Here is a 26,112-nt window from a genome sequence, read left to right as displayed (position 1 = left end):
AACAAAAATAGTTACCATAGAAACAACAAAAAGAAAAGAAATATTTTCATTTCGCTCAGGAACGTAAAAGCAAAATGGTAAACTCAAAACTTTGTTGTGAATAAATAAATCTATCAATTTTTGCCGTGAGAATATAGATCGGATAGATTTCAGATTAAAAAAATGTTGCTGAGAGCAAATTTTCATTTTTACAAAACTAAGGATAAATAATATAGAGGCGAAACTGTACATCTGTAACAAACCAAGTAATACAACTATAAACTAATAGATACGTCCATTTCTGTCTATAAACCGGACATAAGCCTTTCCATGAAATCGACGGTCAGACAGTATTTTGAGATTTTTTTAAACACTCTTTTCGTAATAATTTGCACAAACATCTTTGATCAAGTATCTTTGATAAGGTTTTCTGATAAAGATAGATATTTCTTACTTTAAGAAATTAATTAGTACACCAGATAGTTTTTGTTAATACTCCTTTTCCACGTAAAATTAAAAAAAAAAAAAATAATAACAGCGTATTATATCACAAATTGCAGATTACTGCAGACACGTGCTTCGTAGTTACAAGAAACCCCTTTTTTCAATGCAAAATAAGTGAGCTGATGGATGAAAGGACTTCCTATCCATAAGCTCACTTATTTTGCATTGAAAAAGGGGTTCCTTAAAACCCCGAAACACGTGTTTGCAATAACCTGCAATTTGTGCTATAATACGTTGTTATTTCTTATTTTATTTTTCAAGCACAAAGATATTTATTTAATCCCTTAATTACTTTTAAAATATGCCTGGTGGAAAGTTATAAATTGCACTTCAGACTCCAAAGGAATAAATCTGTCCAAAATGCAAAACTTAATTGTGTCGTTTCCAAAATTTCTTTTTTTTTTTTTTTTTTTTTTTTTTTTTTTTTTTTTTTTTTTTGTGAAAGAGCATGAGCATGTTTAAAAACATAGGATTTTACCTAATAATTTGACAAAGTTTAATCTTTTAAAAAAATTATTTAAATTAGTGCGCGGATCCAATTTTATTTTTTACACTTCTGCGCATAACATCACAAGTGATAAAATGCCATTTATTGATGCCATTGGAGCTAAGTGCAAAATTTTGGCATTAAGATAAAGATAAAAATATCATGGCGCAATAAGACTGATAAATTTCATGTTTACTTCAGAAAAAACCTTCATTCAAAATTCTTATTATGGTTGCTATTAATATTACTTTTTGAATCGTAAGTTCATGTGCTATTTTTAGAAATTTGCGATTCAGTCCGCAACTCAAAAAATTCATAAAAACATCTTTTATTTTACTTGAAATGTCAAAAGCAACTAAACTAAAACTTTTGCAAATAATACAAACGAAATTACTTCATAATATTGATTCAAGATTTATAAGATAAAATTCAAAACAAGACTAACTGAACTAAATGCAAGAACAAGAAATCAGAATTTTTAAATAACAAAAAAGAATTAAACAGACAAGCAATATATATGTTTCCAATTGCACCACCTACAGTTAAAATTTCAGTTATATTAAAGCTTTAACACTATTTAATCACAACCTTTTTTTTTTCAACTTTGTATAAACATTCACTTGCCAGGGGAGTTGCGCGACAAAGTACATCACTTGTGACGCCTTATTTCCAGAATCGGACATTTAAAAAAATCAAATAAAAAACAACTGTTGAGAAAATAAAAGTTTTTTCTGGCTTCATGTTATTTTTATTTATTTATTTATTTATTTTTGCTTGTTCTATCAGTTTCAGTAACTAAAAGTAGAGCTTTTGATGAAAGAAACCCTTCCACTCAGTTTAAAATAGTGTTTTGTTGCATTTTGTGATCCACTGCACACGAATGAAAAACGTGAATACATAAATATTATCATTTCAAAGAAACAAATAAAAACCCGATCACAAATGACGCACACTATTATTGAAAAGAACTATCGGCACGAGGTTCCCCATTCACAGCACTTACCTCTCCCTTGGTCTGGTTTTGGTTTATGTTTTCTTTGGCTGGAACAACTCCATTATTTTTGAGGGATTTTCTCGTCTTATATCCTCTGAAAGAAGCCTGGATTTTTTCCGCCGCTTTCTCTTCAGACATTTCGGATTTGCTTTCACCTGGAAGAAGCAAGTAATTGAGGAATTAGGAAAGATGTGAGTTTTGGGACATTGATCAATAAAGTATTATTCCGTGATTAATTAAGCGCATCAAAGCGGGAGCGGGTTAAATTCCGTCCTTGTAAAAATACTGAAACCGTGTTTGGTTATATGCTATTGTTGTTATTATTTTTTTCTTGCTATTTTTGTTGTTCCTTTTATTGTTGTTGTTTATTCACCTATCTTTCCTTTTTTTTCTTTTTAATTATGTAATTTATGTATTTATGTAGTTCTTCTTCTTCTTCTTCTTCTTTTTTTTTTTTTTTTTTGTAAAATGCGATGGAATATTCTTTTTTAAGGTGTGTACTCTAATAAACTAGTTCTTGCGCTCAAGAAAATTTTGTGGGTTCTTGTTGTTGTTATTTTTATTTTCATTATAATATTATTTTATTTAATTATTTGCTTTTTTATAAAAATATTTATTATTCACTTTTTTGATTCTACACTTTATGATTTCAGTTAAATACGTGTTTTTTGTTTTTATTTTTTCATTACTTAGCCTATTATTTCCGTCCGGTTTACTGCGTTTGAGGTAAATGTTAGACTTTGCTAATATAACTGTCAAAAACACATCACATTGATATTTTTCATTCTGCTTACTGTCAATTCATGTAAATTTACGCTTTAGTCTTTTCAACTTAGATGAAAGACATCATTCAAAGTTTCAAAATTATCTTTAAGTCAGGAACATCATCTGACATCCGGAAATAGGCACTGAATTCTGATTATTTGTATACGGACTATCCAACGTTCGAGTTATCCATAAAGATTGAAATGCGCTTGATTCTTCCGGTCTCGAGGTTTTTTCATGACTCTGTAAAATTCCTCATATAAATAACAGCCCATGATCGAGTAACCCGCGTTTCAACAATGAAACTCGCACCACGGCATGATAATTTGATAATATTTTTGGTAATGTTTGACATGTAGGGAAAGGCTTTATTGTGACGAGCTTGAACTGGATCCAGTAACTAAACTGTTTTACTGGTAAGACTGTATCATTTCAGGGAACGAAGAAACTAAAACAATGAACGCTATCTACTGGAGTTTAGGGTTAATCCACTGGTGTTAGGGTTAAAATTTCAACTGTCAAAACATTACCAAACAAGCAATTGCTTTATTCAAATCTAGAAACAATTTTCACCGTTATACCATGACGGGCGATTTTCAAGTCATTGAAATAATATCCGAGCATCGGCGCACTGCCATGGAAACTTGGTCGTGCAATTTGTTCATCTCTAACACTAATAATTACCTAAATATTAACTAATTCAAAAGACATTCTTTTTATTTTCTTTTCCCAAATCATATTTGGTAATTTTTTTAACGCCTAACTATTCCTGTTGTTGTCGTGTGCCAGCTAGGCTGGCAATGGGGTTGTTTCCTTCAGTCAAAAGTAGTACTTTTTGTCACTGAAATTGATAGAATAAGCGAAAAGGAAGTAACCAGAAAACCCAGAAAATACTTTCATTTTCCCAACAGTTATTTTTTAATTAATTTTTTTAAATGTCCGATTTTTCAAACAACGCGTAGTTTTGATAACGTCACAAATGATGCTCTTTGGCGCATCTTTCTATCGCGTTTCCACGTTATGATGATCAAGAAGCGTACTTAAAATTGCGCTCTACGCTTGCTATCAACCCTATCGTTGCCAATACACGTGAGTAAAGATGCGAATTAAATATTTTGTTCTGTGAATGGCAACACTGAATGGCATTTCATCATTTATGATGTCATCGGCAGAAGACATAAACAATGAAAGCACACCGATTTAAGTATTTTTTAAAAAATATTAAACTTAAACAAATTATTTCAAAAGTGGTCATATCCTATGTTTTTAAGCGTGCTCTTTCAGAAAAAAGTACTTATAAAATTTCGGAAACGACCACATTTGGGGGGGGGGGAGGGGGGTGCGCTGTTTCACCTTTCCAACTGTACCGTAATTTGGTGTGAAGTCCGGCTCAATACTATAAACTAGAAAATAGACTTACAAGTACTCTTAATATAAAACCAGGCGAAAAATATTTCTGAAAAAGGAGGGTCAACGTTTTTCCTGCATTGTGCTTCCCGCACAATAATTTTACTAAAACATAATTAATTTCAAATCGAGTGTCTTTACATTGTTTATTTATAGTTCTCCTACTTTGTTCGACTGTACAAAGATCCGATTTTTAAAAGAAAGACACGAAATAAAAAAAATGTGAATTGACTAAAAACGTCATGCGTCACAGACTTCATTTGTTTAATTTACATAGTCTTTCAAACACGGTTACTTGACACTCAATGTTCTGGGAAAGCATTTAGATTAATTCAAAACAAAATTTATCGATTTGATGAAACAAGATGCCAAAATTGGCGAAATTCGGGCGTGGTTATTGCTTAGGAACCTGGCAACATTGTTTGGGTGGGGCTGTGTCTCGCGAGAATTCGTGAAGCTGAATTTAATATAGAAGATGGGTACGATTTTATTCTTTTTCCTTTCATGGTTTCTTTAGAATTCGCTACCGGATTGAGTGGCAGTGAACTTAGTAAGAATCAGTAGCGAAATATCAGATCCACGGCCTTTTGAGATCTGATCGATCTGTTCGTCAAAAGAAGAATTTGTTTAAAGTGAAATTTCGAGAGAGTAAAAAGATTTAAGAAATATTTACGATACGCTTTAATTCAGAAACCAATTTTCCAAAAACGAATATGTTGCTGAAAAGCAAGTTTCGCAATAAGGGCAGCAATTTAGCTTTGAAACATATTTTTCTTTCTCATGCAATAAACTTTAGTCTATCTCTTCGAATTTTGTATTCATACAGAATATCATCTAAAAGAACACTAACAGATTGCAATACATAACAATATGAAGGAATCATGAAAAATAATTATCTGTGCAGTAAGAGATGTGCAGTTGTAATATTGCAAAAAAATCACACAGTTTAAAGATAGGAACCTTTTTATCTTAAAGCAGACAAACTGAAAATAAAAAGCTCAGTTATCTTTGTTGTAAGAGATTCTTAACTTACGTAGGATTTAAAAAAAAAATACTTATTCTTAATTACCGTGTCTAAGTTAAATGTTACTCTAAAAATCAAAAAGAAGGGAAAAGAAAGAAGGAAAGAAAACAGATACAAAGGTATCCGATCCAAATAAACAATTACAAAAAAAAAGGGGGACGAAAGGAGAACAAACATTAGTTTTACATGTGGAAAAAGCAAACGGCCTTTTTTTCCCCCAGAGACGCGATTTTTTCTTATCAGTATTTCTGTACCGCAGAGCCAGACTAACTTAGGTCATATAATCGCTACTTTACAGGAGAGAGGGAACACGTTTTCCTGGTGCATACTAAGGATTGAACTTGCACTCTTTTAACACTGGTAAATACTAATGATTTTTTTTAAAGCATTTTTATTATACTTGGCCTGATTGTCACGGAGAAATCCGATGCCTGATTTTGCTTATATCTCAGCAACTAGACCACTTAGAGACTTCAGGATTTCACTAAATGATTTGCTTTATCTAAAGGTACAACTTAGCGCAGAAAAATTACAGTTCTAAAATTAAATTTTTATTTCTGTTAGGGAATTAAACAGCAAATTTCATGTAATTTTTTCATTAAATATTTAAATATAAAACCCATTGTTACAAATTTTGTTGCCTTGCAACAATGATGTTAATAGTAATCATAATGAAAAGTTTGAATCAAGGCTTCTATGGAGCAAGCATAAGATTTTTTTATTGTCGGTTTCTTAGGGTTTTTAACCTCATCTATGCCAATAATCGTTAACGTGGCTAAGTAAAGAGACATATTAGGATCTTTATCACAAGTAACTGGTATGTTGTGAACCACTCTTTTGCTCATATTTCAGCAACTAGACCACTTAGAGACTTCGGAATTACACTAAATTATTTGTTTAATCTTATAAGGCACACTAAAAAATTAAATTCTAAAATAAAATTTTGCTTGAAAACTGAAAACTTTAAAATAACAGATTTTTTATAAAAGATATTAAGCACTTTTCATAATGCACTCAAAAGTTCAAAACAACTTTTCTTTTAAGTCAGAAAGGACAATTTAAACAATTCTGTAAGATTTCAATTATTCCAAGAAAATGACACCACAAACGAAGAAAAGTGTGTAGCTCAAGTCATTTCAAATCAGACATTCCCATTAAGAAAAATATGCATGTTTCAACACTCAAATTCATGATTGAAAGCGAGATAATGATAAAAGAAATTCTCTACATGACTTGAACTGCACTTTTCTTCGTTTGTGGTGTCATTTTCTTGGAATAATTAAAAACTACAGGACTGCTTAAATTGTCCTTTCTGACTTAAAAGAAAAGTTATTTTGTCATTTTGAGTGCATTATCAAAAGTGCTTAGTATTTTTTTTAGAAAATTCTGTTATTTTAGAATTACGTTCATATGGCTTGATGCGGAATAAATTTTTACATACAATGAACTAATAAACGAAAAATCGTAACATTTGGACTTACGCTAGTCTAGCTCTAATGTATAGAATTTAGCTTTCATGAATTTCATTCTTCGTGCAGTGGCAACAGATCATGTGATTCACTAAATAACAATCGCAAAGTGAGTAACAGGAGTGAACGCTAGCCACGGTATAGTAAAAGCAATAAGAAATATTAAATGCTCAAAAGAAAAATAATACATACAAGGAAAAAGTAGAAAAAGGCGAAAAAGAAGAGAAAAGGGGACAAAATGCGACTATATGGCGAAAATAGCGAATTAGGTGTTTTTTTACGTAGAAATCATTTTTGATGACAGAATGATTAGCATTCGTCTCCTGTTATAAATAGGTAGATGGGACAGACCTAAGCGGACGCTGGGGCTAAGAAATATTATTTTTATGAACGAGAAACTTGTAATAGCAACTGCGCCTATTATCTTAACCACAGGACTCAAACGCTGGTCGTGCGTCTAATAGGTTATTTGCTGTTCTCAATCAAGAAAAAAATGTTTATCAAAATAGCATTAGCAAAAAATTTTAATTATATCTTGCTTCATACATGGGGCAAAGTTGCAACTGTCTACTTTTGTTTGAATTTACAAATTTACTTCGAAAAATGAAAAATAATGTTTCAGTTCAAGTTCTGTTTTAAAATACATGCTCCTTCCTTCTTCCTTTTTCTGCGTATAATACCTTTACTAATAATAAAGTTGAAAGTCTCTCTGACTGGATCTCTGTATCTTTGTGACGCGCATAGCACCTAGACCGCTAGGCCGATTTTCATGAAATTTGGCACAGAGTTAGTTTGTAGCATGGGGGTGTGCACCTCGAAGCGATTTTTTGAAAATTCGATTTTGTTCTTTTTCTATTCCAATTTTAAGAAAATTTTACCGAGCAAATTATCACAACGTGGAAGAGTAAATTACGAAACTATCATAACGTAGAACCGTAACAATGGCGAGCAAATGAACATAGCAAATTGGCGAGAAATTCGTCATCCATTATTTGTAAATATACAGGCGAACCAAAAGACTTTTTAATTTTCAACTACGGGCAAAGCCGTGCGGGTATCACTAGTTCTAAATAAATTTCCTTTTTGTTCATTTTGAAAAACGTAATTTATGCGTAAAACGCTTTACTTTTCTCACTTCACTACATTTTTATCGTAAAACTTATCATTAGTTAAATAAGGTGTTACAAATATGAGTAAGCATGATTTAAATGTATCAATAAAAAGGTTAATTTAATGAAAATAAAGGCTGTTTAAAGTTATCGTTGTTTATATAAAAGAATTAAAAATTAAATATCGAGAAAAAATGTGACCAATGCATTGTTTATATTTAGTAAAAGTTTTTGTTGTGCTTCCAAATAGAGAAAAAAATAATACAAATAATTGGATCAGCTACGCCTAATTTTTACCCCCCCCCCCCAAAAAAATTGAAATAAAGAAGAAAATGTTTAATATTTTTCTCATCTGGTTGGGAGATTGGAAATATTCTTCAGGGCTTCTGATATGAGAAAAAACGTAAACTTAAGTCTTTTAATTTATCAATTTCAAGATTTTTAGAAGTGTGTAAATCATATGTTTGGATCATTACCATTCACAGCGGGGGTGGGGGTAAACCACAGGCAGCAAACTAACTTTTTTCAAATTGAAAATCGTTACCAACGTGATAAATAAATAACTTTGTGCTGAAAAGTAAAGTAAGAAATAACAACGTAAAAAAGCACAAATCACAGATTGCTGCAGACACGTGTTTCGGCGTTACAAGGAACGCCTTTATCAATGCAAAACGTAATGAGCTTATGGATGATAAGTCATCCGACAATGCATTGATAAAGGCGTTCTTTGTAATGCCGAAACACGTGCCTGCAGTAATCTGTAATTTGTGCTTTTTTACGTTGTTATTTCTTACTTTACGTTGCCAAAATATTTCAAAATAATATTACAAATATTTGTTGAAAAATATCACTTTCAGTATTAGTTACACTCAGTTATATGTTAGGTGCCTCATTTTATCCACACTGTCCGATAATGGCATTTACTTTCAATTGAATTTCTACCAAAAATTGCACAAATCATTTCAGAAACACAAATTACATTTAACGATTAAAAGTTATTTGCAGCGATTTGCAGCATGTAAAATAAGGAGGAAATCGCAATCCGAAAGGATTAAACATTAAAAAACGCAAGATCTTTTTGAAAAGTTTAAAATATGAACTTTTAACAAATACGTTTCCTTCAAATGAATTGGAAAATAAAACGATATTAGGTTCTGTTTTGTAATAAAAATAAGTAAACGCAGTTAATTAACGCCCAGAAGAGGAGCAACTAAAAGTTCATTCAGCCTAAAAATGTCATTATCTGATGAAATTTGCATAATCACTCCACTTACGGCCTCATTTTGGAAGTAATTACATGTATTAAAAGGATTTTAATGACTCTGAATTTTTATACTAATATAAATAAAATGGAGAAGAGACTTAAACGGTTTTTTAGTGACGAGACAAAGTTTTGTCCTGAATATCGTAGATTAAATTATTTTGAGTTGAAATCGTAAACCCTTGAGAATGAAAGGAAATTGCAGTGCATTTGTTTTAAATAAACATTGGAAAGCATGATAATTAATATAAATAATTACTTTACTTTTTGTGGAGCTTAATTTCTGCTTGATTTAAATATATTTAAATTGTGCTTCAGGTTTTTTATCAAGTAAGCTCTTGACGTGTGATTTTTTAAATTTTGATCTGGTTTCAATATTGCCCGTAAAGACTTTCTAACAATAAAACTCTTTTAACAATAAAATGTTATTATTATTATTATATTGTGACGTTTTTCTTGTAGTTGTTTAAAATTTTGCTTTTTAGCCTACTTTCCCAGTAAAAGTCAGAAAAAGAAGAAAAAAGCATGAAAGAAGGCTTAATGCATCTTAAAAATATCTCGAAAAACAAAAAAAAGTCAAAAATAAATAAAATAATTAAATAAATATCGAAAAATTAAAACTTGGAAAGTAGGGTATTGAGATGGGGAAAAATGTCTGTCGGTCTGTCTGTCTGACCCCCCCCCCCCCCCCACCCCCCCAATAACTTTTGAATGAATAGCCCGATTCGAAAAAAAAAAAATTTTGTTCGAAAGATCTCGGCGAGGAAACCTCATTCTTATATTTCACTTTTTGATTTGAACCATTTTTTGTTCATTTTAGAACATTTTACGAAAACTTAACATTAGCGTTTACGGGGAAATTCAAGGCAATTCCGAACTGTGAGACGAATTTGCTTCAGACAAACTTTGTAGGAAAAAGATTTTGACGAAAAACTTGTATATAAAATATTTTTTGACTTGAACAATTTTCCGTTCAATTTTGAACAGTTCAAATCCCTTAACAATAGCGCCTACGGGGAAACTGAAAGTCAATGTAGATTCCGTACTTGAAGGCGGATTTACTTCAAACAATTTTGTTGGAAATAACTCTTGACACCAAACTCCAGACTTCAACTCCGAGAATTTAGGGGCGCTTGACTCCGACTCCAACTCCTGTGCCCGACAATTAATCGGACTCCGACTCCCCGACTTCGACTCTGACTTCGTAGTTTTGGCAAAAATTTATACACGGAGGACAAATGACTGACTCCGATTCTTAAATATTCGACTCCGACTCCTTTATCTCAAAATGAGATTGTCTCCGACTCCGACTCCGCAGCTATGGTTTTAACTGCGAAATAATTATTGTTGATATGACTTGTTTTTATTTTTACGCTAAAGTTTCAATTTAGGTACTCAGTTTTTGGCGAATAAACTCGAAGTAATTTATGTTTTTACATAAAGATATGCGCAGACGTTTTTTTTTTTTTTTTTTTTTTTTTTTTTTTTTTTTTTTTTTTTTTTTTTTTTTTTTTTTTTTTTTTTTGAGAAAGAAAATTATTTCTTTAAGTTGACATTTTATTGTTTTTTTTTTTTTGGTAAGTGCATTAATTCATTTAAAAAAATGTTTTTGGCAACAGGGGAAAAAGAAACGATTTTTTTTTTTGATATGATGTATTTATTTTAATGAGTATATTAATTTTAATTATTATTTTTTCGTTTTGAAAGCTGTTAAAGGTTTTTGTTAATGGGAAAAAAATGTATTAGCTGCTTTGTTTAAAAGTTGCTGCTGCTTTTTTTTTTTTTTTTTTTTTTTTTTTTTTAAGATGAGTGAGGAATATTTTATTCCTAGAAATTAGCTTAAAGCATTTTAAAAATATGTTTGAAAAAATTTGTGATTTTAGCTATTTTTGAGAATATTGATCAGGTACTAGAAAGTAGTATGGGTATACGGGAAAGTAGGCTCATCTAGTTCTAGACGGAACTTCTTGTTTTGTTCGTTTTTTGTTTCTACTGGGACGGCGTGTTTGCTGCTCATTTAGTGCATTTCCCAGGGACTGGAATCCAACATTTAGGTGGCACCATTATTGGCATTGCACTAGGTTTGTAATTTTGTCAAGCGTATTCAAGCCAAACGAATACCCGAAGAATCTTTTAAGTGCCGCATAATCACAAACAATATGGACACTAAGGTGGTTCAAAAATACATGAAAAAAAGTTTCTCCTCGATAACAGGACACCTCTCAATATTTTTAGACTTATGGATAGTAATATACTGGAAAAATTTTAGCTTCCTATTTCAACTAAAAAAGGGTGCTCAACCCCCTCCCTCAAACTTTATAAGTATGGGGAGGGGGGTTAACAAAATACACTAAACTGAAAAAAAAACAATGCTACATAGTATAATATGCACTAGAAATATGCATATACATAACAATAAAATAACTATTTACAAAAAAAAAAAACAGCAGGGGAAATTAAATGTTTCTAAATTTGTGGCTTTTTCTATGCTATGGCTAACGTTAGGGGTCATTGAGCACCCTCTTAAAATTTGAGTAATAAGGTAAAACTTTTAAAGCATAATACTATTAGTAAGTATTAGTAAGTCTAAAAAAATGGACTCTAGCTGAACTAGTCAGCCTGGACTCTAGCTGAAAAAAAAGTTTTTTTGAACCACCCTAATGGATACTGACGATTTTCTGTATCGTGAAAATCCGACTGACATTGGGTTAAAAGCCGCGCCTTTGAGCGTGGAAGGGCAACATCTAATCATTACGCCACTCTTCTGGTATTTTATTTATCGTTCTTTGGGGGGGGGGGGCGGGGTACTACTATTTTGCTCCAGACGAACTTGCTGATCATTTCTGGGGAAATTCCCCAATACTTGAATATGTGCGAGGTCAAAAGTGCGTTAAATGCATTAACATTTATTAGTGTTTCTTTGTTAACTTTAACACATTTTTTATATGCATTAACAATTAATTTATTATTTCCTAAATAAATAGATAGCAGCATTTTGCAGTTTTTCCTAAATGGCAAAACTATTATTTGAATTCATGTTTTTATTACATTTTCCCAAAATGACGATTTTATTTTATGTGGAAAAACTTATATTAAGTTTAAATTTAAAAAAAAAAACGACTAAAAGGGATTATACCTAAGAACCCCGGTGCCAAACCTTTTTCACCTACTGAGCCCACCTCATAATAAAGTGAGATTACACATATAGAACTTAAGTATAACTTGATTTTTTTAGATAACATGGAAAAACGTGGATAAGAAGGTAAAATTACAAACAAAGAGGGTTTATCAGTATTATATGCTTATTTTAAAAATACACTTCGCCTTTCAGGTTGCCCCGTACCTACCAACGTATTTGGTTCAACCATTGGATGGGGTCCCTGAAGATCGCTCTGTTTTTTGATATAAGCCGAGGAACCCCTGGTCTAGCACCCAGAGGTCAAGGGCGCCCATATAGAGGGGCAAGGGGGGCTCGAGCCCCCCCCCTTAAAAATTAGAACTTTCTTGTTTTTAGTACTTTTTTCTCTGCAAAAATGTAAAAACATTTCTTCTCCAGCCATCAGTGAACAAGTAATTAAAAATGTCAAATTTTAATGACTCTAATCTGTCCTGAAATCCGCTTCCATGGGGAAAATATCCTGCTAAACCATGGTTAAAATATCTGAGCCCCCCCCCCCTTGCAATATTGCATTTGGGCGCCCATGCCAGAGGTATTGATCTGAAATGGGAAAGCGGGCTATGTAATAACGAACATATTTAGCATGCCGCAGTCACTACTAACGAACACGGAGTATCTTCGATCGACTGGTATCTAATCCGCGATCCTCTAGTAACGAGTTCAACGCCTTACCTATCAGGACATCACGGCCATTTTTTATTAATACAGTAGAATCTTCAAAAGTGACCACCTAAGGTACAGCAGGTTAACATACAGAGATGGTCAGCTCATAGAATTAACATACAAGACATTTTTTGACGTACTTTTACTATAGCATCATAAACTGTATCTGTATAACTAATTCATACTTTAAGTTCAGTTTAAAGTCAAACAGTCCTTTTACCGCTAATTTAAAATTTTTGAAAGAGCCTCAGTCTTTCCTACGTTTTTGTTTTATCAAAGAGTTTGATGTCTTCACTTGGAGTTCCTCGTTTTTCGGTCTTGTCCTCTCTCACTTAGGTACTTTCTCTTTTTTTATCAACTAGCGGCACCTGCTCGGCTTTGCCCGTAGTTGAAAATTAAAAGGTCATTCGGTTCGCCTGTATATTTACAAATAATGTATGGTGAATTTTCTCGCCAATCGGCTTGTGCCCATGTTACGGTTCCACGTTATGATAATTTCGTAATTTACTCGTCCATCTTATGATAATTTTGTTCTTAAGATTGGAATAGAAAACTAACCACATCGAATTTTCGAAAAATCGCTTCGAGGTGCACACCCCCATGTTACAAACTAACTTTGTTCCAAATTTCATGAAAATCGGTCGAACTATCTAGGCGCTATGCGCGTCACAGAGATCCTGACAGACAGAGATCCGGACAGAGAGAGATCCTGACAGACAGAGATCCGGACAGAGAGAGATCCTGACAGACAGAGATCCGGACAGAGAGACTTTCAGCTTTATTATTGGTCACGATTCCAACCTTTTTGTTGGGGTGTGCTACTGACCAACGCTGTCTCGTTAAATATTTTTTATAGGTTCGCAAGTCATAGTCTATTGAACTAAAAGGTTTCTAACAAAACGTTTCTGGAAACTCACCACGCGGGGGGATTTTTTCAGGAAAATAGAAAAAAGGGGTCAAGTTACAGAGAATCCATTAACATTATGAGCAACAACTCATGTCTCTTGAAGTGATCAAATAAACAACTTACATAGGTGGTCAGTGTAGAGAAGTTGATGTCCATTGAAAATGTATTATGAATGTTCAATATATTTCGATCAATTTAGAGGGTCGTCAACATTAGAGTTTCTACTGTACAAAGCTTCTATCTGCTTTTCAGAAACCAATTTCTGACTAATTGGCTCAAAATTTGCAACAATCATCTTCGTTATTGAATGAGGATAATCGGTTGTTTTGGACGGTTCCAAAACCAAGTTTTCGACTCACAACATTGTGCATAACAACGGGCAAAATAGATCACGGGCTCCATACGCACCGTGGGTCACGGGTTGTGCACCACTGGCTAAGAACACTCTCGATTGAGTCACATTTCAAATAAAAAGAAAGAAAGCTAAACTGAAATCGGATCATTGGTTTCGTAACTATGATGCCTCAGACGAACACACAGATACATATTATAAAAATTATGCTATAAACTAGTAACCCGCTATCTTTGCTTCAGGGATTAACGAGCTGATGTGTGCATCACATGACTTCCTTTTACTCCAATTTAATGTCATTTTCTCATTATTAGCAGTTTTAATGTGATTCAATAGTTTATCTTTTAAACATCACCAACAGTGGCCAAATTAAAACCAGATTTTAAAAAAAAAATTTAAATTAAAAAAAATCACCAAATTTGTCATTAAGTTGGCGACAAAACGTGACCACCAAAAGACTGGCGATAGATCGCCAAGTGTCCGACAAATTATAACACCACTTGAGTTTACATCGAAATTAACGATGATTTCCCTCCAAAAAAGGGGCAAAAGACACCCTTAGGAACATCCGAATGCAAACAAAAGGGAAGGTGCACAACTAGGCCCCAATAGGGGTCTACGTACCAAATTTCAACCTTCTAGGACGTACCGTTTTTGAGTTATGCGAAATACATACACACATACGCACATACGCACATACATACGTACATACAGACGTCACGAGAAAACTCGTTGTAATTAACTCGGTGATCGTCAAAATGGATATTTCGGGTGTCTGTACGTTTCTAGGCATATATCCACTTGTGGTCGGGTTGAGTCAAAATGTTTTCGCGAATACAATACTTCCTTTTTTGTAAAAGGAAGTAAAAAATACAAACAACTTGAATTAAAGTATAGAGGATTACTTTTTACGCCGCGTGCACACCTCCCCAAATTTAATACTGTTAGATGAGCAATCCTTATTTCAAATTGAAAATTTATGGCGAACAAACTTAGCTTTGAAGAAAATAAATTATGAAATAATATTATTTTTCAAAAAAATGAAAACAAAAAATAAGAGCAGTTTAGAATGTTATGCTAATATTTTTATAAGCAAATAGTTACTACGCTCGATTTCCAAACGCTTTAACTTTTTCAGGAGCAATCTACTTCCTAAAAATAGCCTATCAAGAACATCATCACATAGTCAAGTAACAAAACGACGCTTTTTTTTTTTTTAATTTTCAAAATGTTTAGTTTTGTTTCAAAGCAGCTTCATATTTGAATCGCGTAAAGATATTTATAATTCAGATTAGTTTTAGCACTAGCGGGTAATGATATGCCACGGACTATCTTTTGAAGCACTCCCACTAATGAACAAACACTTTTCGCCTAGCGTCTGAAGTGGTGGAAAGTTTTCCGAGAACGCACGCGTTTTTTTCTCACGTCTAGACAGCCTTTGTTATAATAATCGAATTGCAAGTAGCTATCTTCACAATGAAGTCATTTCCGAGATTTTAAAAGTATTTTTTTCTTTTTAAAAAGAACATGCTTAAAAGCATAGGATTTGACCATTTTTTAAATAATCTAACAAAGTTTAATGTTTTTAAGTAATTATTTCAATCGATGCGCGCGCAGATTTAATTTCATTTTTTACGCTTTGGCACATGACATCACAAGTGATGAAATGCCATTCACTGATGCCATTAGTGCAGAGCGCACTATTTAATCCACTTCTGAATTATCATACGCTAGAAGCACGGTGACAGCGAGCGTAAGCATTTAGACGCCTGTGGAGTAGCGCCAAAGTTCATCACTTGTGACTTCATAAAGACTACGCCTTAATTGAAAAATCGGATCTGACAGTTTAAAAAATGAATTAAAAAGTAAACGTTTTGAAGATAAAAAATCTGCCTCGCTCTATGTGCCTTTTTTTTTTTTTTTTCAATCATCAGTGACTAAGAGTAGTACTTTTGACTGCTTAGTAGTACTTTTGACAAAATAGAATACTGAAATATTCGTGCCTTTTACCAGGAAATCTTTTAACTATGTTAGTACATATCGTTGATTCTATACAAAAGTAGTTACCTCTAAACTTGAAGGTATGAGATAATAGCAAGCTAGTTTTAAAATTTGATACTCATACTTAAAAATAAATATTAATATTAAAAAATATAAATTAAATTATAAAAACTATTCTTTGATTTTTTATCTGAAAAAGTTCTTATTAACATTTTAAATATTTATTGTGACCTACTCTTGGTTCAATGCCGTACTTATTTATTAAACTTTAGGGTTATTTTCATTTTAAATGTTAAGTAAAATTTGTCGATTGCATGCGAAGCAAAGTGAATGGGGAGTGTGAAATAGTTTGGTTCATTTATATATACCCTGATTTACATAATTATTAATGTATTATTAATAAATTCATTTAATTTCATTCATTTATTTATCCAGTTATTTGTAGATGCATTCACTTATTTTGTTATTCAGTCACTATTTAATTTGCTAATTAACTACCTGTAAGCAATTTATTTATTTAGCGTGTTTATTCTTTTTTTTTTTTCGTTTAACAATTTTTAAGTAGAAAAATATTTTTAGTAATAAAATAGAAAGTGTACCAAGAGAAAAATATATCACTTTGCCCTTTACATGGGACAAAATAATAATTTTCCACTCTTATTGGAAGATACAAATTTCCTCCCGCAAATGAAATATTACATTCATTACAAATTTTATTGTAAAATACACTTGGTTATCTCTTTATGTATCTACTGTAATTTTAAGAATAAATTTACTTTTTTATCATTTTAAAAAACTTAAGTTATTTCAAATATTTCCCTTTGCTTTTCATTTCTCTGCTTTTAATTGATGATTTCTTTTTCATTACCTGCAAAAACAATTAATCCTCCGCAAAAGTACTTTAAAGCACATAATGCCATATCAACAAGCAAATGAGGAATATTTTTCATTTTTAAAAGCTTTTGCGGTGTAATTAAGCGAAATCGGGAAATAAAAATAAAAAATAAATAAATAAAACAGAGATATGGTTTAATGCTGGTTTTTGAGATTTAAGTAAAATCTTTTTTTCGACACTATTTCGTGTTTGCTTTTTATGTAACCATGCCAACGAAAAAGCTCAGAGTACTTTTTCGGGAATTGGTATTATAAACTATTTCGAAACACCCAGATTCTTTTCTTCATATAAAAGAAAGAAAAAGAGCAATAATAAATCTTTTGAAATCGGAACAATGTTTTCGCAGCCGATCAGAGGAAAAGCACTTTACTTCCAAACATGGGAACTAGAAGAATGAACATTATTTTTATGGAAAGCGTTAAAAATAATGAATATACAGTGCCCGCCGCTTAGTTGACTCACGTTTGTTTTAAACAGTTGTGATTCCTCAAAGCGACTGATTCAATAAAGCGGCGAGTTCTATATATCTGGATGTTGTTCTGCTTATGACGATTTGATTCGTCAAAGAGGTTGATTCAATTAACCACTGATTCAATAAAGCGATGAATTCGGTAAAGCTAAATTTTGTTCTGTTTATGACGATTTTATTCATGAAAGTGGTCGATTCAATTATCCATTGATTCAATTAACCGGCGTCCACTGTTTATATGCGTATATAATTGCATGTATGTATAAACGTTAATGTGTGTAAAAAACTGAAAATAAGAACAATGTAATCAAAGTATTCTGTTCCTGCTATACCAAATAAAAGTCATAGAAATTTCTTTAAATTTCTTTAAAAGAAAGTATGATTAACGAAGATATTGATTCAAAATGTAAAACCACGCGAAAAAAAAGCAAGAAAAGAAATGTCAAAGCAAGTATTACTAAGAGCATACATTGTTCAGACAAAAACAATCAGAATGAGTGAACTTTTAATTTCACTTGTTCTATACCTACGCTCGCTATCGCAATTTAAAAAAACTTACAAAGAAAGTTATAACTTTTGCGGAAAAGTGAAATTTCAAAAACATGAATTTTTAAAGAGAGTGAACTATTAATTCACCTGTGTCATGTATTTGATGTCACAATGAGGTCGTTTCCAAAATTTCAAAAGTATTTTTTTTCTGAAAGAGCATGCTTAAAAACTTAGGATCTGACCATTTTTTAAATAATTTGTTTTAGTTTAATATTTTTACAAAATTACTTAAATCGGCGCGCTTTTATTGTTTACACTTCCGCCGTGTGACATCACAAATGATGAAATGCCATTCAATGTTGCCATTCACAGAACAAAATATTTAATTCGCATCTTTACTCACGTGTATTGGCAACGATATGGTTGATAGCAAGCGTAGAGCGCAATTTTAATTCGCTGCTTGATTATCATAACGTGGAAACGTAATAGAAAGATGCGCCAAATTGCATCATTTGTTACGTCATCAAGACACCGCCTTGTTTGAAAAGTCGGACATTTTAAAAAATTAATTAAAAAAACTGTTGGGAAATCAAAGTATTTTCTGGGTTTAAGTTTTTTTTTTTTTTTTTTTGCTCATTCTATCCATTTTAATGACTTAAAGTAGTACTTATGACTGAAGGAAACCCCCCATTACAAATACCTTGCATATAGAATAAATGAACTTCCATACTACTTCAAGACAAGCAAAGAAATTTACCACTGTTTCGGTGAACATATAAACATTTGAAACAAATTTTAAACATTCAGAAAAAGTGCACTATCAATTTTCCTTGCCCTGCATATTATTATCGCGATTTAAGATACCGTACTAATAGATCAATAACCTTCCATGCTAACCAAAACCATACAAAAACATTTGACAATTGTTCGATAAACATAAACTTTCAACCACAAATTTTCAAAATAGGAAAATTCAGATAGAGGAAAATTGCCTTTCAATTGCCTTCTTTCTTTATATAGCGCAACTAAAAATACTTTACTAATAGAATAGTAAATAAACATTCCTACTGTCAAAGACATACAAAGAATTGAAACATTTTGGTAAACATAAATTTAAAAAACAAAAACTTTCAAACTGAAATATTCAGAAAAATGAAATATTGATTTCACTTCTCCTACATGTTTAATATCGCAATTACAAAAATAACTTACTTATAAAATAAGTAAACATTTATGCTACCAAAGTCACGCAAAGAAATTCAAGATTTCGAAAAACAGAAAAACTTCCAAAACATAAATTTTTAAACCAGAAACATTCAAAAAGAGTGAAATATCAATTTCACTTGACCTATATATTTAATATCACGATTAAAAATACCTCACTAATAAAATACATAAACATTCATACTGCCCAAAGGCACACAAAGAAATTCAACATTAATTCTGTAAACAGATAAACTTTAAAATGATAAGAGTAAATGGTGATTATGTCAAAGCGAAAGTAACCCAAAACCCTGCTTTAAGAATGGAAGAGAAATGGAATAGCATAATAAGCATTTCGGAAAACGACTACTAACAAATGTTTACGATGTTTCGGAGGACAATTTTCCGCAAAAACGTTAATGGCCTTAATGGCTTTTCCATTTAAATGAAAAAGAATAAGTTGATGATCTCAATTTGACCTGAATTATGTTACATGCAAGAATACATTCAGGAATGTATTTTGAATAAAATTTTAATGTGGTTCAGTACTAAGTTTAGAAGCTGATAACTTTCTGGCCAAAGCTTTTCTATGTTTTCGGAATTGATTTTTCAGTCATTGTACTTAACATTACCCCAGTTATTAATCGTCTTAGAAAACTAGACTACTAAAACAGATTTGGAAAGTATGGTATTTTTCCATGATTAGTCGCAAATACCTTTACTACTGAGTGCCATCAATAGGAATACGCTTAATTTAAAAGTATCTTTACTAATAAAGCTGAAAATCTGGATCTTTGCCTGGATGTCTGGATGTCTAGATGTGTGGATGTCTGTGACGCGCATAGCGCCTAGACCGTTCGGCCGATTTTCATAAAATTTGGTTTTTCTTTTCCAATATTTTTCCCATTCCAATTTTAAAAACCTTTAACCGAGCAAATTATCAAAATACGAGCAAATTACCATAACGTGGACGAGCAAACTACCATAATATGGGCGAGCATATTAACATAGCAAATTGGCGAGAATCATCCATTATTTGTAAATATACAGAGGAACCAAATGAACTTTTAATATTCTGGTATGGGCAGAGCCGTGTGGGTACCACTAGTCTCTAGTAAAAACATTTATTTCGCAACTTTTGTAATGATTTCTGTATTAATGATATCAACTTAGAATGCTTTCGAAAAATTAAGTTAACAAAATTTAATTACGTGACCTTTGGTTACTGCATCGATTCTGTTCACCTGAATATTAATACTTTACACTGTTGGCACGGTTTAATGGTGGACGCTTATACGTTTTAAACAATAATAATAAAATTGAATGAAATGTATACATTTTTTGTTATAATTTATCTTTAAAAAAGCTGATATATATATATATATATATATATATATATATATATATATATATATATATATATATATATATATATATATATATATATATATATATATATATATATATATATATATATATATATATATATACAGGTAGCTATCAAAATAATGGAAACACCTGTGAATAAAAGTGAAATTTTTGACTGTGGTTCGTACGTAGCAAAGAATAAAACTAGATATCTGTTTTTTTTTTTTATAAATAGCAAGGTACATATTCTGGTAGTATATGGTAGATTAACTTAAGTTCTGGACGTTTTGGATTTTTTTCAAGCGCGTGAAATATTGGACCTCCCAAATTTTAAAAGAGGCCAAATTGTTGGAGTGCCCCTAGCTGAAGCAAGTGTAACTGAAACATCTCACCTTTTTGGTGTTTCTGTAGGTACAGTATCTTAAGTCATGACAGCATACATGCAGCACGGTAAGACAAGCTCGGCAAAGCAAAATAGTGGACGGAAAACGAAGCTTAGTAAAAGAAACCGACGGTATTGAAGAGGATTTTAATGTTTAAAAAGCGAACAATGTCAGTAAAAATGACTAGAGAATTCAATCAGCATCTGAGTTCACCAGTGTGAACGATTAGAGTCAGAAGGTGCCTTAATCAACAGAACATTTATGGCAGAGTAACAATTTCCATCACACTTGTCAGAGCGTTTCCATTGTTTTGATAACTACCTGTGTATGAGGCAGTGAGAAACTGATGGATGTAATTGGATTTTTTAAGTTTCTTACTAAACGCGTTTAAAGTTTAGATAAAAGGCAGGTTTTCCTTGATATTATTTTCTAAATCGTGCTGTATAGCAGCACCCATCGGAGCTACTAGTACCATTTCTTGCCCTAAAGCAGAGGAGAGGTTCTCCAACCATTTGTACAGATTATCTCTTAATTTTTAATGTTGGCACTTACATCCCTTTGCTTGTCACTGCCTCTTATGTATCATAAATATATGTATGAAACTCATAAGCATATTTTTGGAATCTGAAAATGAAATTGATATTAAAAATATTGTAAAGCGTTTTAGAATATAATATGTTTAGAATAAATGATATTCATTAATTGTTCCAACACTGCATGTATATAACATCAACTTCAATCATTTATTAACTTCAATTTAGCCTAAAGATTAAATTAAAATGTCTTAAAGTAAAGCAAAAAAAATGCTTATTAAATTAGCTAAATTCAGAACTGAAGTTTCTAATTACGTGGCTCAACTTGATAAAGAATCGTAATTTTTTTTATCTTTGACTGAATTAGTTTCAAACTTAGAACTTCTCCCGTTATGAATTGAAGTGAACTCTTTAGAGTTCAGATTATATTGTCAATTCTAAAAACACAGGAATTTTATTGCTTGACATATGGACAAACATTCAATTTCTGACATTTTTAGATCAAATGTTGAAATACAACTATTTTCTGAACTATATTGCTTCCCCTTTAACTTACATAAAATAAAATGCTATCACTGATATACATCGCTTAGTCCTGACTCAATATAAATATAAACCATGAAAAGTCATTCATTGGAAACGCCCTTTTGAAGTAATTCGTATCATTTATCAAACAAATTGTATAGCTGTAAAGTTCCAGTATAAGGGGCGGTGAGGGACGTTACGGTTTGTATAAATGACTGCAATGACTTTGTCATCTGTTAAATGTAATCGTTTTGTAGGAAAGATTCCCTTTAATGCAATTTTCCTCCCCTGTTTATTTTGAGGCTTTCAGAGATAAAACCTTACGTGGCTTTTACTTAATTACTAGAAAATCGCCCGTCAAGATATGACGGGTTAAAATTGCTTCTACATTTGAACGAAGCCAATGCCTGTTTGGGGATATTTTGATAGTTGAAATTTTGGCCCTAACTCCAGTGGATTAACCCTCAACTCCATTAGATAGCGTTCATAGTTGACCGCTTTTTCGTTTCTTCATTCCCCTGAAATGAGTCTTGACAGTAAAACAGTTAAGTTACCGGATCGAGTTCAGCCTTGTCAAAATAAAGTATTTCCCTGCCATGTCAAACATTGCCGAAAAATACTAGCAAATTATCATGCCATGGTGCGAGTTTCATTGTTGATGACGTCAGGAGGGTTACTCGATCAGTGATTTCGTTATTATAAAAATGAGCGCTTATTATTGACCATTTTTTCGTTTCTTTGTTCCCCTGAAATGACAATCTTGCCAATAAAACTATTAAGTTACCGGATCCAGCTCACCCTCGTCGAAATAAAACCTTTTCCTGTATTTTAAACATTACCAAAAATATTATCAAATAATCATGTCGTGGTGCGAGTTTCATTGTTGTGACGTCAGGAGCATTACTCGATCATTGACTATTATATATATGAGGATTCTATTAGTGTTTAGTAAAATAAATTAATTTCCTACATTATTTCGAAAAATAAAACGTTTTTCAGCAATTATGAATTATCGAAGAATATGCAAAGTTCTGCCGTGGGCAAATAAAGAGCACTTACGGCAGTTTTTATTTTTTTGGAATTTTTTCAATCTGTTGTACGTTAGCTTTACTGTACGATCATGCTCATTTGGTTTCTGCTGTAGAAAAAAGTGAGGAAAAAATCCAATTCTAACATTTCCCTGTTGCTAGTATTAAACCCGAAACGCATTTCTTCAAATGTCTCGAAAACTCATTTCTGCAGATACTGCCATTTACCTGCCCTTGGCAGTGTTGGTACTGGAATGAGTAACAGTAAAAAAGGGATATGTTGAAGCTCGGCAAATTGTTTACTATACTTTCAACTTTGCGGAAACAGGAAAATATCGTTTACGTTACGCCATGTTCACTTCTCATGTTTGATTTTACACTTTCATAAGTCATTAGAGAGATTTTTAATGGCTATATACTTCTACTGCGAATTCCCAGAACACATTGTAAACACGTTTGGCACAATTTAATTCATAAAAAATGTTCCAGTTTCCTCAGTGTGAACTGAAATGTGCCCTGAATGTGCTCCGTTGAAAAGAAAGTGAACTGAAATGGGCTCCGAATGTGTTCTGATGAGGATATTTGTTAAATTTTAACTTGGTAGCACATTTGTGAACAGATTGGGAACACATTTGGGCACACTCATAAACACATTTGGGTACGCTGGTGAAATCATCGTTTTCTTTCGCACAAATATAATTTCATAAATGCCGTCAAAAAAGATGGCCTTCAATGGTCGAAGACCGTGCATTTCTTGGAAGCAGTAGACGGCTGCCGCACGAGATTGCTGAAAATTATCAGCAAAAGCTACTGGTATAATAAAAGGCGTGTTCCATAAGTGTGTAAAAAGTGTCACAAAACATGTACTACTAAGTATTATGAAAGAAGGGGCGTGTGTTCAAAAATTTTCTCAAAGGTGTTAAAAAGTGTGCTGAACCAAATAATTGTTCTCAGAAATATTTTAAAAGCTATTCCAGAAAGGGGGTTTCAAAGTGTTCTAAAAGAGGGGACAGGTGTCCTTGTTCAAAACTTGTCTAAAGATTTGCAGTGCATTTGTCGATTTATTTTAGATTTGCATGATTTTTAATGGCTTAAATGAATTAAGTAACGGATTGTGTCTTTTATATTTTAACTGAGCATTGCATTTTACCTAATGGGGTGTTTAAGTCATTTTGCCTTAAATTGTTATTAATGACTTAATTTGGCGGGTAATTTTACATTCCAATGGGTCTTGAAATGTCATTTAATAACTTCTTTAAATGTTCAATAAAATGGCAAACCAATCTGTGTAACTGCTAAGTAGTTAATGCGAATTTTGTCCAATCATGGCGGTCAATACTATGGCAGTCATACATTTGTAGAATGTCAAAAACTTTGAAAACTTTAGTGTCCAATAGCGATAAATTCATTACATTGCCCATTGTACTACTGTTTTTCACTCTAATCCTGAATTGTATCTCGTTTTGCTGTTTCCTATTCTAAATTATATTCCAGAAATGTATTATTTCGCTGTTTCTTGTTCGACACTCTAACCCAGGAATGTATTTTACTTTGCAGGTCCCTATTTTACAGTCTAACCCAGGAATGTATCTCATTTCACTGTTCTCTGTTCTACACTCGAAGCCTGGAATGTATCTTCTTTCACTGTTCTCTATTCAAAATTATAACTCAGAAATTCCTTATTTCGCTGTTCCCTGTTCTACACTATAACCTGGTTATGTGTGTCACATCGTTTGTCCCGATTCTACACTCTAACCTAAGAATTATTTCCCTTCGCTGTTTCCTATTTTACAGTTTAACCTAGGAATGTATCTCATTTCGCTGCTCCCTATTCTAAATTATAACCCAGAAACGCCTTATTTGCTGTTCCCTGTTCTGCGCTATAACCTGGGAATGTATCTCATATCGTTGTTCCCTATTCTACACTCTAACCTAAGAATTAATTTCACTTCAATGTTCCCTATTTTACAGTCTAGCCTAGTAATATATCTTATTTCGCTGTTCCCTATTCTAAATTATAACCCATTAATGCATTACTTCTCTGCTCCCTGTTCTACACTACAACCTGGGAATGTATCTCACATCGTTGTTCCCTATTCTGCAGTCTAACCTAAGAATTATTTCACTTCACTGTTCACTGTTCTGCACTCTCACCTTGGAATGTATGTCATTTCGCTGTTCCCAATTCTAAATTATTACCCAGAAATGCCTTACTTCGCTGTTCCCTGCTCTACACTATAACCCTGGGAATGTATATCACATCGTTGTTCCCTATTCTACACTCTAACCTAAGAATTATTCCGCTTCGATGTTCCCTACTTTACAGTCTAACCTAGGAATATATCTAATTTCGCTGTTCCCTATTATAAATTATAACCCATTAATGCATCACTTCTCTGTTCCCTGTTCTACGCTATAACCTGGGAATGTATCTCACATCGTTGTTCCCTATTCTGCACTCTAACCTAAGAATTATTTCACTTCGCTGTTCCCTGTTCTGCACTCTCACCTTTGGAACTTATGTCATTTAGCTGTTCCCTATTCTGCACTCTAACCTAAGAATTATTTCACTTCGCTGTTCCCTGTTCTGCACTCTCACCTTTGGAACTTATGTCATTTAGTTCCCTATTCTGCACTCTAACCTAAGAATTATTTCACTTCGCTGTTCCCTGTTCTGCACTCTCACCTTGGAACGTATGTCATTTAGCTGTTCCCTATTCTAACTCTAGCACTGGAATGTATCATTTCACTGTTCCCTGGAATGAGCTGTGAGATCTTTATCTCAATAATTCATTAGCTGTTCCCTATTCTAACTCCAGCACTGGAATGTATCATTTCACTGTTCCCTGGAATGAGCTGTGAGATCTTTATCTCAATTAGCCAGAAACTTCACTGCCAAGCACTGATGAAATTGCATCTCCTTGTTCTTAACAAGTTTTCTTATTGGCTATATCCAATCTCGATGCAATATCCTCAATTAGTTCCTTTAAATGTTTTTTCTTCACGCTATAACATTCACCAAGAAAAATAAATCCCCATTCAAGGGGAAAAGTCTCGACCAGGCTGATATTGATTTTCTTTCCTGTCATGGTCACTTGTATTTTTTATGACCTAGCTTG

General features: G+C 32.5%; 1 protein-coding gene across 1 annotated transcript in view; it reads right to left on the bottom strand.

Annotated features, from left to right (window-relative positions):
* Positions 1-26,112, bottom strand: part of LOC129230393 (obscurin-like) — a 148,958-nt gene that overhangs the window by 42,989 nt on the left and 79,857 nt on the right. The window contains exon 2 of the mRNA XM_054864792.1: positions 1,974-2,119. Within this exon, the coding sequence (XP_054720767.1) occupies positions 1,974-2,102 (129 nt within the window). The 5' untranslated portion in view covers positions 2,103-2,119. The remainder of the gene's footprint in view (positions 1-1,973; positions 2,120-26,112) is intronic.

This window comes from Uloborus diversus, chromosome 9 (assembly GCF_026930045.1).
Source record: "Uloborus diversus isolate 005 chromosome 9, Udiv.v.3.1, whole genome shotgun sequence".
Taxonomy (NCBI): Eukaryota; Metazoa; Arthropoda; class Arachnida; order Araneae; family Uloboridae; genus Uloborus; species Uloborus diversus.
The sequence above is the reverse complement of the archived record's forward strand: the minus strand, read 5'-3'. Positions and strand labels throughout refer to the sequence as shown.